Raw genomic sequence first — 12,652 nt, 5'->3', positions numbered from 1 at the left:
CTCATAAAAGCAACTTGTATGACTTGTCATTCTTTTCGAAGAAGACTTTCATGTGGTGGCTGAAGATTTTGCATTGGCCTAACTCCTTTTTATTAAGCATTCAGTGTCTTGCTATATTGGGGTGTGGGCTCAGAGGCAGCACAGAGTTCAGAAGAGACCCTGATTTCTTTCCAAGGGAAGCCACAAATCCCTTCGTGGGCTGGTGTGTCAGGGGACCAGCCTTAAATGGCCCCTTCAGTTGATTATCAGCCTGTCTTCTCTCTGCTCTTGCCTGACAGTGACCCCAGGACCCAGCCCTGTCACCCTCAGACAGTGAGCTAAGAGATCTGCCAGCACATGTAAGGGGATTAGAATGATTTGAAATTGAAATGCCCCCCAACCCAAATCTAAATAATCAGAGGAAGGGAAGGAAGAGTCCGCTGGCTTCTCCCCTTATTCTCATTCCTTTCCCCACCCTACAAAAAAAAAGCTTTCAAAAAACCGAGTAGAAAAGGAGGCAACTGCAAATTGTGTTATTTTTTAAAAAAATCACAATCTAACTTTGGAAAGTGTGTAAACTTTAAAAATGAAGAACCCCAACTTTTTTTTTTCTAAGTGAACACTATTCATTGTAATTAGATCAAAATCTGTCTAAGATCTGGACCTATAAAAAGCTTATATTACATTAATCTTCCCCTTATAAGGAACAATTATTTTAAAAATACATATAATATTTTATGAGTAGCCAATCTTTACTGGTTGAATCACCTGCCTTATTTAGCTCTTTAAATGAACAGGAAATGACCACACTGATTGTACTAAAAAGCTGCACTTTTTAAAACCCACCAAAGACAGAATCCCCACCGCAGAAATTAAATTCCTCCTGCTCGCTGCCAGGGTAGTAGGGTGGTTGTTTAAAAACGCCTGAGGTTGTTTATATATCCTAGTTGAAGGCCAAGGTTTTTAAAGGCAGCTCAAAGCTAGGGCAAGATCAGGGGTGAAAAGTGAACCCAGACCTTTCGAGCTGCTCTGCTGAAGTTGCCAGGTCTACCCTGTGCCCTCCACTAACAGAAAAACTGTCGGATTGGACCTCCAGGCTCTCAAAAGACACCTTTTGCTGCCTGGGGCTTAATCTAGGTGAGCAATGATAACGTCTGGAGGGTTCCAGGAAAAGAAACAGGATTTGCTACTTGCCGCTTTGGGCAGGAGTAGACTAGAGGCTCGAAAAACTCTTCGGAAAACTTTTGCAAACTTAGCTGTGCCTGCTGTGGACTTTGTACATGCTAATTCCTATAGGGCGGTTTTTAAAAGGAGGGGAAAATCCCTGACAGTTTTCCTGGGTGGTTTGTTTTTACAACCGGAAAGTATAAAAGTATCTCTATTTTATTTCCTGATGCCTTCATCTGAGACAGACAAAATGTTTTGAGTGTTAAGCCAGAGGTGGGGAGAGTCGTATGAAAGCATAAGGGCTTGTCCCTTGCTAGGTTATAACTTTTCCTACTTTGTATCAAAGGTAAGGCCCTTGCTAGGGAGGTCCCGGCTGGCCCTCAGTGAATTTCCTAAGGGCATCCTGATTTTTCAGCTCTCCCTGGATGCCGCTCTGGCGGGTTGAGGCGGGTCCCTTCCAAGGGTCGCCACGGCAACGCAGCATCCCGCATCCCCAGCGCAGATAAAAGGACCAGGGGCAGCGGTGGGTAGCGCCGTCTGCTTTCTAGAACTCGGCCCCGCCTGCCTGGTCGCTGCCTCCCGGGTCGCCCCGGGCATCAGCCGACCTGTACTGGTCCTCCCGTCACCCACTCCAGGCTAAGTACCTTGAAAGCGATGGGCAGGGTCTTGTTGCAGCGCCAGTGCGTGGGCAGCACAGAACAGAGGAAGTTGGGGCTGTCGGTGCGCACCAGCTCGCCCGGGTGGTCGGCTAGCACCTCCACCATGCTGCGGTCGCCGCTCCTCAGCTTGCCGGCCAGGGCGGCGCCGGCGTCGGGGGCGCCCAGCGGCAGCGCCTCGCTCATCTTGCCCGGGCTCAGCGCGGTGGAAGGCGGCGTGAAGCGGCGGCTCGTGCTGGCATCTACGGGGATACGCATCACAACAAGCCGATTGAGTAAGGACCCTGCAAACAGCTCCTACCGGACGGCGACAAGGGCGCGGATCTTCAGCAAGCAGCTCCCGAGAGACCAACATACAAGTTCAGAGGCCTTTATTACTGCGGGAGGGCTAGGGAGGAGGGGAGACGAAGTTACCAACAGTTCAGGATGGGGAAAGTTCTAGTTACGCCGACCGACCGGCCTCAGACCCAGGCAGGACTCCTAGCAACCGGCCGCTTAATGCATTAAAAAGTGGGCAACCAGAATCCAAAGTCAAATTGCAAAGGGAGCCTATCTTCTTCTGAGTCTTGCTTTGAGAGTTTAAGTTCAATCTTTGGCTATTAAAAATGTTTCCGGAGGCAAAATTCCCGCACTCTCTAAAATATTTATGCGGAGAGCAAAACGACCAGCAAATACATGGTTTGAAAGTTCCAGTAGTTAATCGCCTGTCAGTATTTTTTTTTTTTTTTTTTTTTTTTTGGCAGGTGAGTTTTGTCTAAAGTCCCATCAGAACACAAAATACAGGAGTGTCTTCCATACAGGGTGCCCCCTTTATCATGAAAAACTGGCTTCAGTCCTCAAAAGCAAGAGCTGTGACTTCCAAAAGTTGTGCTAATGTATGTGAACTTATATATAAATATATACATATGCTACTTCATAAAATATTTACAGTACAATCTGTAGAGAATTTAAACACAACAGAAATCCATTAAAGTCCGCTGCAGATTTTTTTTTTTTTTAAGTAGCCTTGAAAATCAGCTTCAGTAGTTGGAAGAGGGCTGGGCTAGAATTACTTGTCATGTTCTCTCAATAAATTCTGGCAAAATACTCAGTGCGGAAAATTCAGCTTTTCAAAAAATTCTAGCTAAACTTTAAAAAAAAAAAAAAAAAAAGTCCAAGTCGATGATACTCAGGGTACAGCTCTCCAGATCTGAGAACTTGGGTTTGGGGATGTTGGTTAAGTTTGTGGCTGATCCTGTGGTTTGGTGGGAGTTGAGCTGCAGCCGAATCACACACATGCAGACACGCACCCTTCAGAAGCCAGCCACTGTCTACATCGGCTCGGTGAGTCAGCCCAGACTTGGGCAGTAGCGAGATGATCTTCCTCCAATGTCGCCCCAGCGCCGGCGGGTTAGTTCCTCCGACGCACAAATACCCAGGAGCACCGCGTAACCGCAGCAGGTGGAGCGGGCCTTGAGACGAGGCTCTGCGGCGCAGATCGAAACAGAGCAGTCGGCTATAGTTACACACGCGCGCACACACTCCCACGCACACTGCCAAGCACACGCAACTTCACGGTTAGCCGGGAACCGCAGCGCACTTTCTCCCGCAGTTGTCAAAAGAAACAATCGGGGAAAAGTTCACAGCCAGGAAAGAAGTATAAACATCCAGCCAAGAAGCCAGTTCATTGAAAAGTAAGAAAGAAGGAGGGGAAAAAGAAAAATTAAAAAGGTCCAACGCAGGTCAAGGAAAAGCAGCAAAGGTTGACTTTCTTGTGGCGTCCCCAGGAGCCCGGGTTAGAGATGCCTGCCGGCGCAGGGCCGGGCAGCGTGGTGCCCTGGCTGGGTCCGGCCGCGGGGCGCCCGTCCCGCCCGCGCCCGCTGGCTCTATGAATGAGAGTGCCTGGAAATGAACGTGCTTTTACTGTAAGCCCGGCCCGAGGAATTCCATTCCCTCAGCTCGTTTGCATAGGGGCGGCCGGCGGCCAATCACAGGCCTTTCCGGTATCAGCCAGGGCGCGGCTCACTGCCGCCTGCTCCTGGAATTGGCCCGCGCGCCCCCGCCGCGGCGCGCTACTGTACGCAGGCTCGGCGGGGAGTTCGTGGCGGCTGCCGAGGCCACCCCCGCGCTCCCCGCACCCACGCGAGGCGACGCGTACACACGCACACCCTCGCTGGGGGTCCCTCCCGGGTGCTGACCCCAGCACTGCAGCAACGCGCTTGGTTGCAGTGCGGTTCGCCGGGTTTTGCAGCGCGCAGCGGTGCCACAGGCGGCCACAGTCCGGAGACCCAGAAGGAGAAATAAGGACCCAGCCCGTGAGCTGCGCCAGGAGAGGCCTAGGCACCAGCTACAGGGAGGCGCCTGGCGTGCCTGGGAAACACAGCTGCCGCCGCGAGGCTCCGGGGCCGGTCCCAGCTCTGGGAAGCCGCCCACGGCCAAAGCTCCGCTTCCCGGGCAGGGGTGGGAGTCGGCCGCAAGGGGGCCGGAGGGCCCGGGACCCCCAAGGCCTGGTTGTCAGCTACAGCGAAAGACGCTGATCCGTTTATTAAGACCTGACGATGCTCCACCACCCGACTGCTGTGTGTTCAGCGTTTTCCTTTATTAGTGTTTTCGGCCGCGTCCGGCTCGGCTCCTAGCGCGCCTCACTCTGGCTGAGTGCTAGCGGCCAGCAGAGGAGTCGGGTCGTAAGAGACCCCAAAGAACCCGAGGCCGGAAAGAAAGTTGAAAGCCTCCGCTCGCTGGCTCCCGGAGCCTCGGCTCCCCCAGGGCCGGGAGAAAGCCTGCCGCGGGGCCCAGCGGCTGTCCGCTCGCAGCAGGGGCCGCCCCAGAACCACCCTTCTGCTCCCCGGAAACGGCCCCCGCTCCTCCCCGCCCCGCGCTCCCGCGGCGGGGTGTTGAACCCACCCGGCTCTGCGCGCGGCAGGGAACTTCCCCCTAGGCCCGTCCCCGCGGCGCCGCGGGCATTTTCGCGGAGCTTAAAGGACCCGCCCCTGGTCCGGCGCGCTGCCCACTCCCGCGCCCCGCCCCGCATCTGGCGAGGCTGCTCCCTTCCTTCCCCGACCCCCAATTCCTTCGGGGACCCTTCATCCTCCGAGGGCTCTCAACCGCGCCATCGAGCTCCTCACCCCTCCCCATGACAAGGCCGAGTCCCTCAACAACAGGAACTCCCCCGCTCCGGGGGTCCCTCACTCGTCCCCGCGGGTCACCTCCCTCCCCTCGCGGACATGCGGCTAGGGTGCTGGGTGCTGCCTCTGGGGCCTGACGGAGGAGGAGGCCGCGTCGGGCGCCGAGGTGTTTCCCGGGCGCCCGGGCCGCTTCCCTAGCCCCAGGCCTGGAGAGGACGGCTAGCTGCGCTGGGCGCCAGGGAGGCCTTCGCGAGGCGCGGCGGGTCTCTGGCTCGGGGCGGACGCCAGGGGGCAGCAGCGGCCCTCGCTCGACGCCCGGAGCTCGGGGCAGCAGCGCAGTGCACCCAGAGCGCCCCGACGGCGGGAGCTCTGCGGTTCTGCCTCGCGGCCTTCGGGTCGCCCTCGTAAGAACTTGGGTTTAGGGAGAAACGGCCGCCGGAGACAACTTGAGCGGCCGCGTCTCGCCTCAGCGGCCCTAGGCAAGCGGCTCAGCTGACCTGGCTGGGAACCCGCGGGGCCGGGGTCCCTGCTGCCCAGACTCTGCTGAGTCCTGTGTTTTCCCGAAGGCCCTCCGCCTGGTCACCTCTGTCGGCTCACCCGGGACCCTAGATGCTCCAGGTGACTCGGGTGCCTGGGTAGAGTCGCACTCTCCAGTCCCGGGCCTCGCCTACCCCAGCTTTCTGCATTTCTCCCCAACGTGGGCCATCCCCTAACTTTTTTGCGCCTGAAAAACAGGGACACTGCCAGCACCGAACTACATTTTCTTTGTTTAATTGGGTCTGGGGTCTCGGGAAGAAAAATGCTCTGCGTTCTTCTTTCTAAATGATTTTTTGAAGAAACCTTATTTCAGTTGTTAAAGCCCGAATGTCCATTCTCTGACACTCCGCCTCGGCTGCGTGAGGCCACACACTCGCTTTGCTGCCGCCTCCCGCTGCCGCTCTCCTGCCTGGGGCCATCCTTTCGTGGTGACCCGGCGCAGACACTGCCAGCTCTAGAGGCGAGTTCGGGGCTAGTGGAACCTGTTCTCCTGGGCTCGGCTCAAATGCGCTCCCCAAGAGCCGCCCGAGGGCTCTGGGGGCCACCGACAAGTGCATCCCCAGGGAACCCGAGGGACAGGGATGAGCAAGATTGTGGCAGAGACAAAAGTGGGCTGCGATTCCACGTAAGGAGCTGATTCAGGAGTAATCTGCCTCTCAGAGGTCAAAGGAGGCTCCTCTGGACTTGGCCCTTTGCCTAAAACCCTAAACCTCGCGAGGGACTGCGGGTGGGGACCCTGGCTGGGTGTCCGCGGGGAAAGCCAAGTTCCCTTTCACAAGGAAAGTAAGTTACAGCACCTAGTTTAACTTTCTAGGGCAGTTCCCTGGGTGCTGCTCAACTGAGTTTCAACCCATAAACCCTAAGTTCCGAGCCAGAGGAAGATAATAGCAACGAAAGCTTCTAGATCGGGCCGCCTGACTTGTGGGCTTCCTCCGACCTGTGCGGCTGGTGAATGCGCTGCGCGGTGCACACTTGAAAAAAACTAGAAACAAACAAAAAAACACCGCCCCTTCCTTATAGAGGAACTAAAATGAATGACAAGCGGGGCAGCTTGGGGCTCCACTAATGGGTACCTGGGATCCTTTAGTCGAAGGGCTTTTTACCGAGTTTAAAAAGTACTGTAACACCGAGTAGAAAATGAGGAATTCCTTTCCACCGAGAGCGCTCATTTCAACGACAATATAGAATTTCCTTTCCTTTGTATCTCCAAGAGAGAAAGGAAACATTACCAAGCTCAATCCCAGTGCTACCCAGAATAATACAAAAATTTACTAATATAAATGAAAAAAATGAGACGCAGTGATGTATTGGGAGGATGCTATATGAAATTCTTCTGAATTTGTTGCAGGGGGGATATTTGAACATGTCCAAACAGGAATGAAATGTAAGTTTCCACAGTGAATTAAGAAGTAGTTGATTATCTGGAAGACGACGATTTCACTGGAGAACAATAACAGTTCATTGACATTTTCTTTCCACGACTTTAGGTGGTCTCAGAAAACATCTGAATGTTTTTGTATTTTTGCTTTTTCGAAACCTTTTCCAAGATAAAATGAGTTTAAAAGTGGGATTGGAATCTCAACAATTCTCTTAAAATCATTGTGATATTTCCAAGATTAGATTTCTAAAAAAATGTACTATTTCTGAAAGAATTGTTTCTATTCCTATTTTTATTCTTTTCTTCTTCTTCTTCTTCTTTAAATTAGAGAATGTATCCTGTATTGGTTCTGGACCAAATTGCTGCAGTTGGAAATAATGTCATAGGGATAAGGAACTATTCTGACAAATAGTAACATATATGTCCACAAAACCTGCTTTTCTCACTGTTCAGTTTTGAATATTGAAATTCAATCAAGCTTTTTTTCCCCCAGAAGTGACTTTGAGGTTATTTCACTTTTGAAATTTAATTACTGGGGGGATGAGATTTCTTTTTCTTACACTGTATCCTTCCCCTGTGTGAAGAAGTCCCTGGAATGCTGTGGTTAATGTGTGATTATCTCACTTTAACTTCATAAATCACTTGTGTACCTCACAAGTAGCAAACTGAGAATATTTTAAATTAATCTTTTGTAAATTTAGGGGTGCTTAGTAAACATTTTACCCTTATAAAATTTTGCATTACCACAGCTATAACAGAAGTAATAAACTGGGTTATAGGAGATAGAAGCTAAGCTTTATTTTTTAGAGAGTCGTATAGTCATTTAATAACAGCAGAATGTACAAGTGGTAAATGCCATAGAACTGAAGGTAGCATTTAAGGTTTTATTGAAATATTTTATATGGTATGACATCTGCAATACAGAGAAATGCTTTTAAGTATAATGGAATCAGCAAAAAAAGCTTTAATTATTTGTTAAAATTATATAATGTTTCATATATAAACATAAAATCATGTATATGCATAGGTGAATATGCCTTTTTATAAAAAATATCATTTAAAATTTAACATACCGTGAACATCTCTAGAAGGATTCATTCCATGTACGCATTCTGAAATAATAGAAAGTAGGAAAATAAAAATAGTCATATGAATATACTTGCAACCAACTGACAGTTAATGAAATTTAATTTAAATATAATAACAGCACGTTTAAAAACAATTTCTACTGAATTATTTTTTGTTGTTGTTAGTTCATGGCTTCTCATACTTTCTAGTACTGGAGGTTTTTCACACCATTGTCCAAATATATCCAGCATATTTGGCACAAAACTAAAAACAGCATATCAACAAATAAAAAATAAACTGTCATAGGCACATGATTTTATGTGTCATTCATCCCATTGCCTGCTAATACTGAATGTGTGTTTTAGACCTTTTCCCTTTAAGCTCTTTATATGATTTAATAATAAAGATAAAAAAATACACCAGGAAGGTATAGAAATGAATCAGAATTCAAGGTGAAATTAAAACCAAATTCTAACTGAATGTAAGAACACTTTAAAATCTGTAACCAAGCAGAGGCTAAATAAAAAAAAAAATAGCATCCTTTAAAGCAATGAAAATAAACAATTTAGAATCTGTCTTCTAAAAGGAGTAAGCTGGTAGATAGATATTATAATCATTTACTTCCAATGACAAGATGTTTTAGAAATAGTCTCCCTTTCTTGTTTTCCTTCTCTTTCTTTATCTAGAAAGGAAGTTTGTTTACATTGAAACTACTCTTGAAATAACAGGTGATATCAATTATTATTGTAAATAATTGTCATACGATAATTTCCAAATAGAAAGAATACAACAGTTACTAATATGGCATTATGTAAAAATGTGGATGTGTAACCGATGTGATTCTGCAATCTGTATTTGGGGTAAAAATGGGAGTTCATAACCCACTTGAATCTAATGTATGAAATATGATATGTCAAGAGCTTTGTAATGTTTTGAACAACCAATTAAAAAAAAAAAAAGAAAGTACTTACTACATGCTGCTGCATAGACGGCTCTAGGGAAGTACCTGAAACTAAGTCATATAAAGCTATTCTCTTTCCCTTGAATACTTACAGGTAATATTGTAATTAAAAATTACCCTATCAGCCTTGGGTATTGATAATAATCAGCACCCAACACATATTAAGAAAATGCTACTTTTTAAAGCCTTAGGATTAGAGCATTTCAAATACTGCAGACCTAAAGCTTTGAACCCCACTCTACAATATTAGTATAATATGACTTTTAAAAACATTAAAAATAAGGAGGTAATTATTTCAGATTTCCAGACGCTGTTTAAATAGGGAGGAGAACAAGATGTGCAGCTCCTTAGTTGTATATTTTTGCCAAAGTAAAAAGAGCAAATAAAATAATTAGAGCTTCTGAAGGACTGCTCTATAATGAAAGATTAAAGGACTTAAATATGTATAGTCTCAAAAGAGCTTCCTTAACACAAAAATTTTAAAAAGATCATGGTTTACAAGTACATAAAATGACTCCATAAAGATTTTCTTAAAGAACAGGGCAGGGACAGAATCATTTGCACTAATTATGAATGACAAGGTAAGAAATAACCAGTGTACCCCAAAGCAGGTAAACTCAGTTTTAACAGCACAGAGGTACATGGGGGATTTCAGACAGCAGGATTTATGCTGGAGACCCAGCAGAACCAGGCACCCTGGAAGTTCTCTGGAGAGACCCCGAGAAGCCTCTCCATGTCTAAGGCTGAGAAGCTGCAGGAGAGTGGAAAACAAGGTTCATACACACACCTGCTATTTGGACAGAAAAGCCAAGATTTTTGTTCTTTAACCTTAAAGGCAAAAGCAAGAGGCTTTTGAAAGGTATGCATGTTACCTCTTAAACACTTTTTCGCCTTGAGAACTCAGCAGGCACGGGGTGCAGGTGAGGTAGAATATGTGGGGATTTGAAAGGATTTGCCCACAGAGATGTGAAAAGCGCTAACTTAAACCTGAATTGCAGGAGAGGAGAGGTTTGTGGGTCCGTGACAGTGGAGGTGGAATCTGGCAGGCTCATCCTCTTGCCATTACCACTGAAAGTGATCACATGCCTCGCCCAGTTGAATCCTTGCAAAACCATTTCCCTCTCATTTTACAGATCAGGAACCTCCCCTTGAGAATTCAGGAAAGTTGCCCAAGGTCACTTCATTCTTGACCTCTACACACACACACACACACACACACACACACTCCCATCACACACTCATGCACTTATGGGTTCGCATGAATGATGAGCTATGTTTCTTTTGACCACAACTGTGTATTTTTATGGGTATCCCTTGCAGAGTTGGGAAAAATTAACTCTGATCTCATCTTTCATTTTTATCCTATGGTGTGTTATGCATGGTCTTTATCAGAAAGTATTTCTGAAATTTTTACCATGCAAATATCAAATATTTAGGAGTCACATCCTGACATAATTTCGGGTCATCTAGAGGGCTTGGGGAGCAGGTCAAGGGTCATTTGACTGAGATGATTTAAAATGCATAATAAATATAAAATGGCTTTCTAGTCTTTTCTGACCTCCATTCATCCCAGCAGGCAACTTTGAGCCTTTTCCAGAATATGAAGCATTTGATTTTCCTCCTTGAGCATTTCTCCAGTGGTTCTTATGTGCCAGGCAGGGTGCTAGGCTCACTGGTGACAAAGTGTAAAGAGATGGCAGCAAAGAGGTGCCATAGCTGCTAACAGACTCATGTGCAGGGCACAGGGAGCCGGTGGGAAGAGACACAGGAAGAAGAGGGCCCAGTACCACCTGACAGGCTCAGCAGAGACTTTTTTTTTTTTTTTTTTTTAGTAGAGGTGGTGCCTGATTTGACCTTTGCAGGTTGGGTAGATTTGTAGGTGGTGTAGAGGGATGGAGGAAGAGTTTGGGGAGGGGACGGTAGGATGGGAGAAGGCTCTCCAGGGCAGAAGGAGCATCTTAAGCCCGTCAGCTCCAGTGCAGTTGGAGCGAATGCTTGAGATCAGGCTAGGGAGGGCAGAGGGTGGCGGCTCACAGAGAATCTGAACATATAGATAATGGGCAGCTTACCCAGCCTGAGGAAATGTGAACTTCAGCATGAGGGCCATGATTCTAGAGATGCCATGCACACAGCAAATTAATGAGTACACCTTTCAGAAAATAAGCCTGTCAAAGGTGGCTTCATGAACTGGAGCAGGCAGAAATGAGAATCAAGGGAGCTGTGTAGGGATCTTGAGGATCTGAGTTAAGGCAGAAGCAGAGGAGGGACAGGAAGGCTGAAGGTGGAAGAGGCAAAGTTCACCCACTTCCTGGCCACTAGCCGCAGCAGAGAAGGACAAATGAGGGTGGGCCTGGAGGTCAACATCAGGATTCATCTTTAGCGGAACTAGAGGTGCTGCTGGTGGCAAAAGCAGTCAGAAACCCATGGAGCGGTCTCATGTGGAAATATCGAGCGGATCATCCTCAGAATTTCTGGGACAACTTTATATTCCACAAAGAACATGTCCAGGGAGAAGAGAGCATGAAGGGGCTCTGGGGTCCTTCCAAAGATGAGCACAGGAAGAGGGATGGACCAAGGAGACTGAGCTGGGAAGGGAAGAGGAGAGAATGGGCCCTAGAACCTAAAGAGATGGGAGTCTGCAGAGGAAAGCCATGTCCCAAAGACCAGAGAAAGGTTCTGAAGAAGAGGACTGAAAAGATCCTGTTGGGTCTGTGTGTCTGTGTGTTGGCAGCGTGACCACAGCTGGGCCAGAGAGAGGCAGAGGAGCAGAGCAGCCAACTGTGGAGCACAGAGACAGCCGTGGGGAGAGCCAGTGGGGTGCAGGGAGGGGGGAGAGGGGCTGGTGGAAGAGAAGAAACCCAGCTGAGTGCAGAAGGCGGGAAAGAACAGGATCAGCGGTGCGGGTGGGAGAGTTTTACTGAACAAAGAGCAAGGTCATCAGCCCCCACCTCAACCGGGTCTTCCTGTGGTTCCCCCATTGCACTAGCTTCACCCCATTTCCAGACTGGAATCCATGGATTTATCTTTGACTTCATCCAATCTGTTGCCAACTAGTTTTCTTTGCTTGATTAATTTGTCCCCCTATTGCCATCATTTTGGTTCCGATTTTCTGACCTCTTGCCTGATTTCTTATGAAGATCTCTTTCAAAGGGTTCCCACTCATCTCACATGGGACTTCCGGAGTCACCTGCCACACCCCGGCTCTGCCAGCCTTGCCACCCAAATCCAGTGCAGCTCAGAGCATCCTGCAGGGGGAAGGCCCCCTCCCCTCCTTGTCCTGGAAGAGGATGTCAGGGCTCTCAGCTCTGCCTCCCTCTCAGAGACCAGCCACAAGCTTCACCGGGGCTTCTGCATCTTCTGAATCACTCTTGAACTATACTTTGGGTTTTAGGCCTTGCATTATATTGGGATGTGGGCTTGGTCAGAGGCAATGACAGAGTTTTTTTTTGTTTTTTTTCAGAACAACATTATTTAGTGTAAAACTCTGGGCCCCTTTCCACACTCTTATTCATCCTCTATCATAAAAGATTGAATTGCTTGGTTAGTAACTTTGAAAACAGAAAAAAAAAATTTGAAGAAGAATCCTACCAAATGGAACCTCTGAGATTCCTACCCTAATCCCTGTGAGTATGATGATGAGCTATTATGCTCTGGCTATGGTCCTTGGAAAAGAGGGCTATTTCCTATGTAAGCATAGGTTTTGAGTCAAGCTACAGGGAGATCAGCCCAGGAAGCCTAGCCTCATCCAGGGAGACTGTTGATAATGGAGAGCATTTCTGATTGGGTCAGAGGTGACGTCTAT

The 12,652-nt window shown here is 48.0% G+C and overlaps 1 protein-coding gene across 7 annotated transcripts in view; it reads right to left on the bottom strand.

The window, feature by feature from the left end:
- Runx1 (RUNX family transcription factor 1) overlaps positions 1-12,652 on the bottom strand; it is a 226,898-nt gene that overhangs the window by 86,804 nt on the left and 127,442 nt on the right. For 3 of the 7 annotated variants that reach the window (XM_027929366.2, XM_027929370.2, XM_071615068.1), the window contains exons 3-4: positions 7,895-7,933; positions 1,791-2,044 (exon numbers count right to left, since the gene is read on the bottom strand). In XM_027929366.2, coding sequence (XP_027785167.1) covers positions 1,791-2,044; positions 7,895-7,933 — 293 coding nt within the window. Of the gene's footprint in view, positions 1-1,790; positions 2,191-7,894; positions 7,934-12,652 lie in introns of all 7 variants that reach the window. The other 4 variants (XM_027929367.2, XM_027929371.2, XM_071615069.1 and 1 more) reach the window with 3 other exon arrangements.

This window comes from Marmota flaviventris, chromosome 8 (genome assembly GCF_047511675.1).
Source record: "Marmota flaviventris isolate mMarFla1 chromosome 8, mMarFla1.hap1, whole genome shotgun sequence".
In the NCBI taxonomy this organism is placed as follows: domain Eukaryota; kingdom Metazoa; phylum Chordata; class Mammalia; order Rodentia; family Sciuridae; genus Marmota; species Marmota flaviventris.
This window is presented reverse-complemented; position numbering and strand designations above follow the sequence as displayed.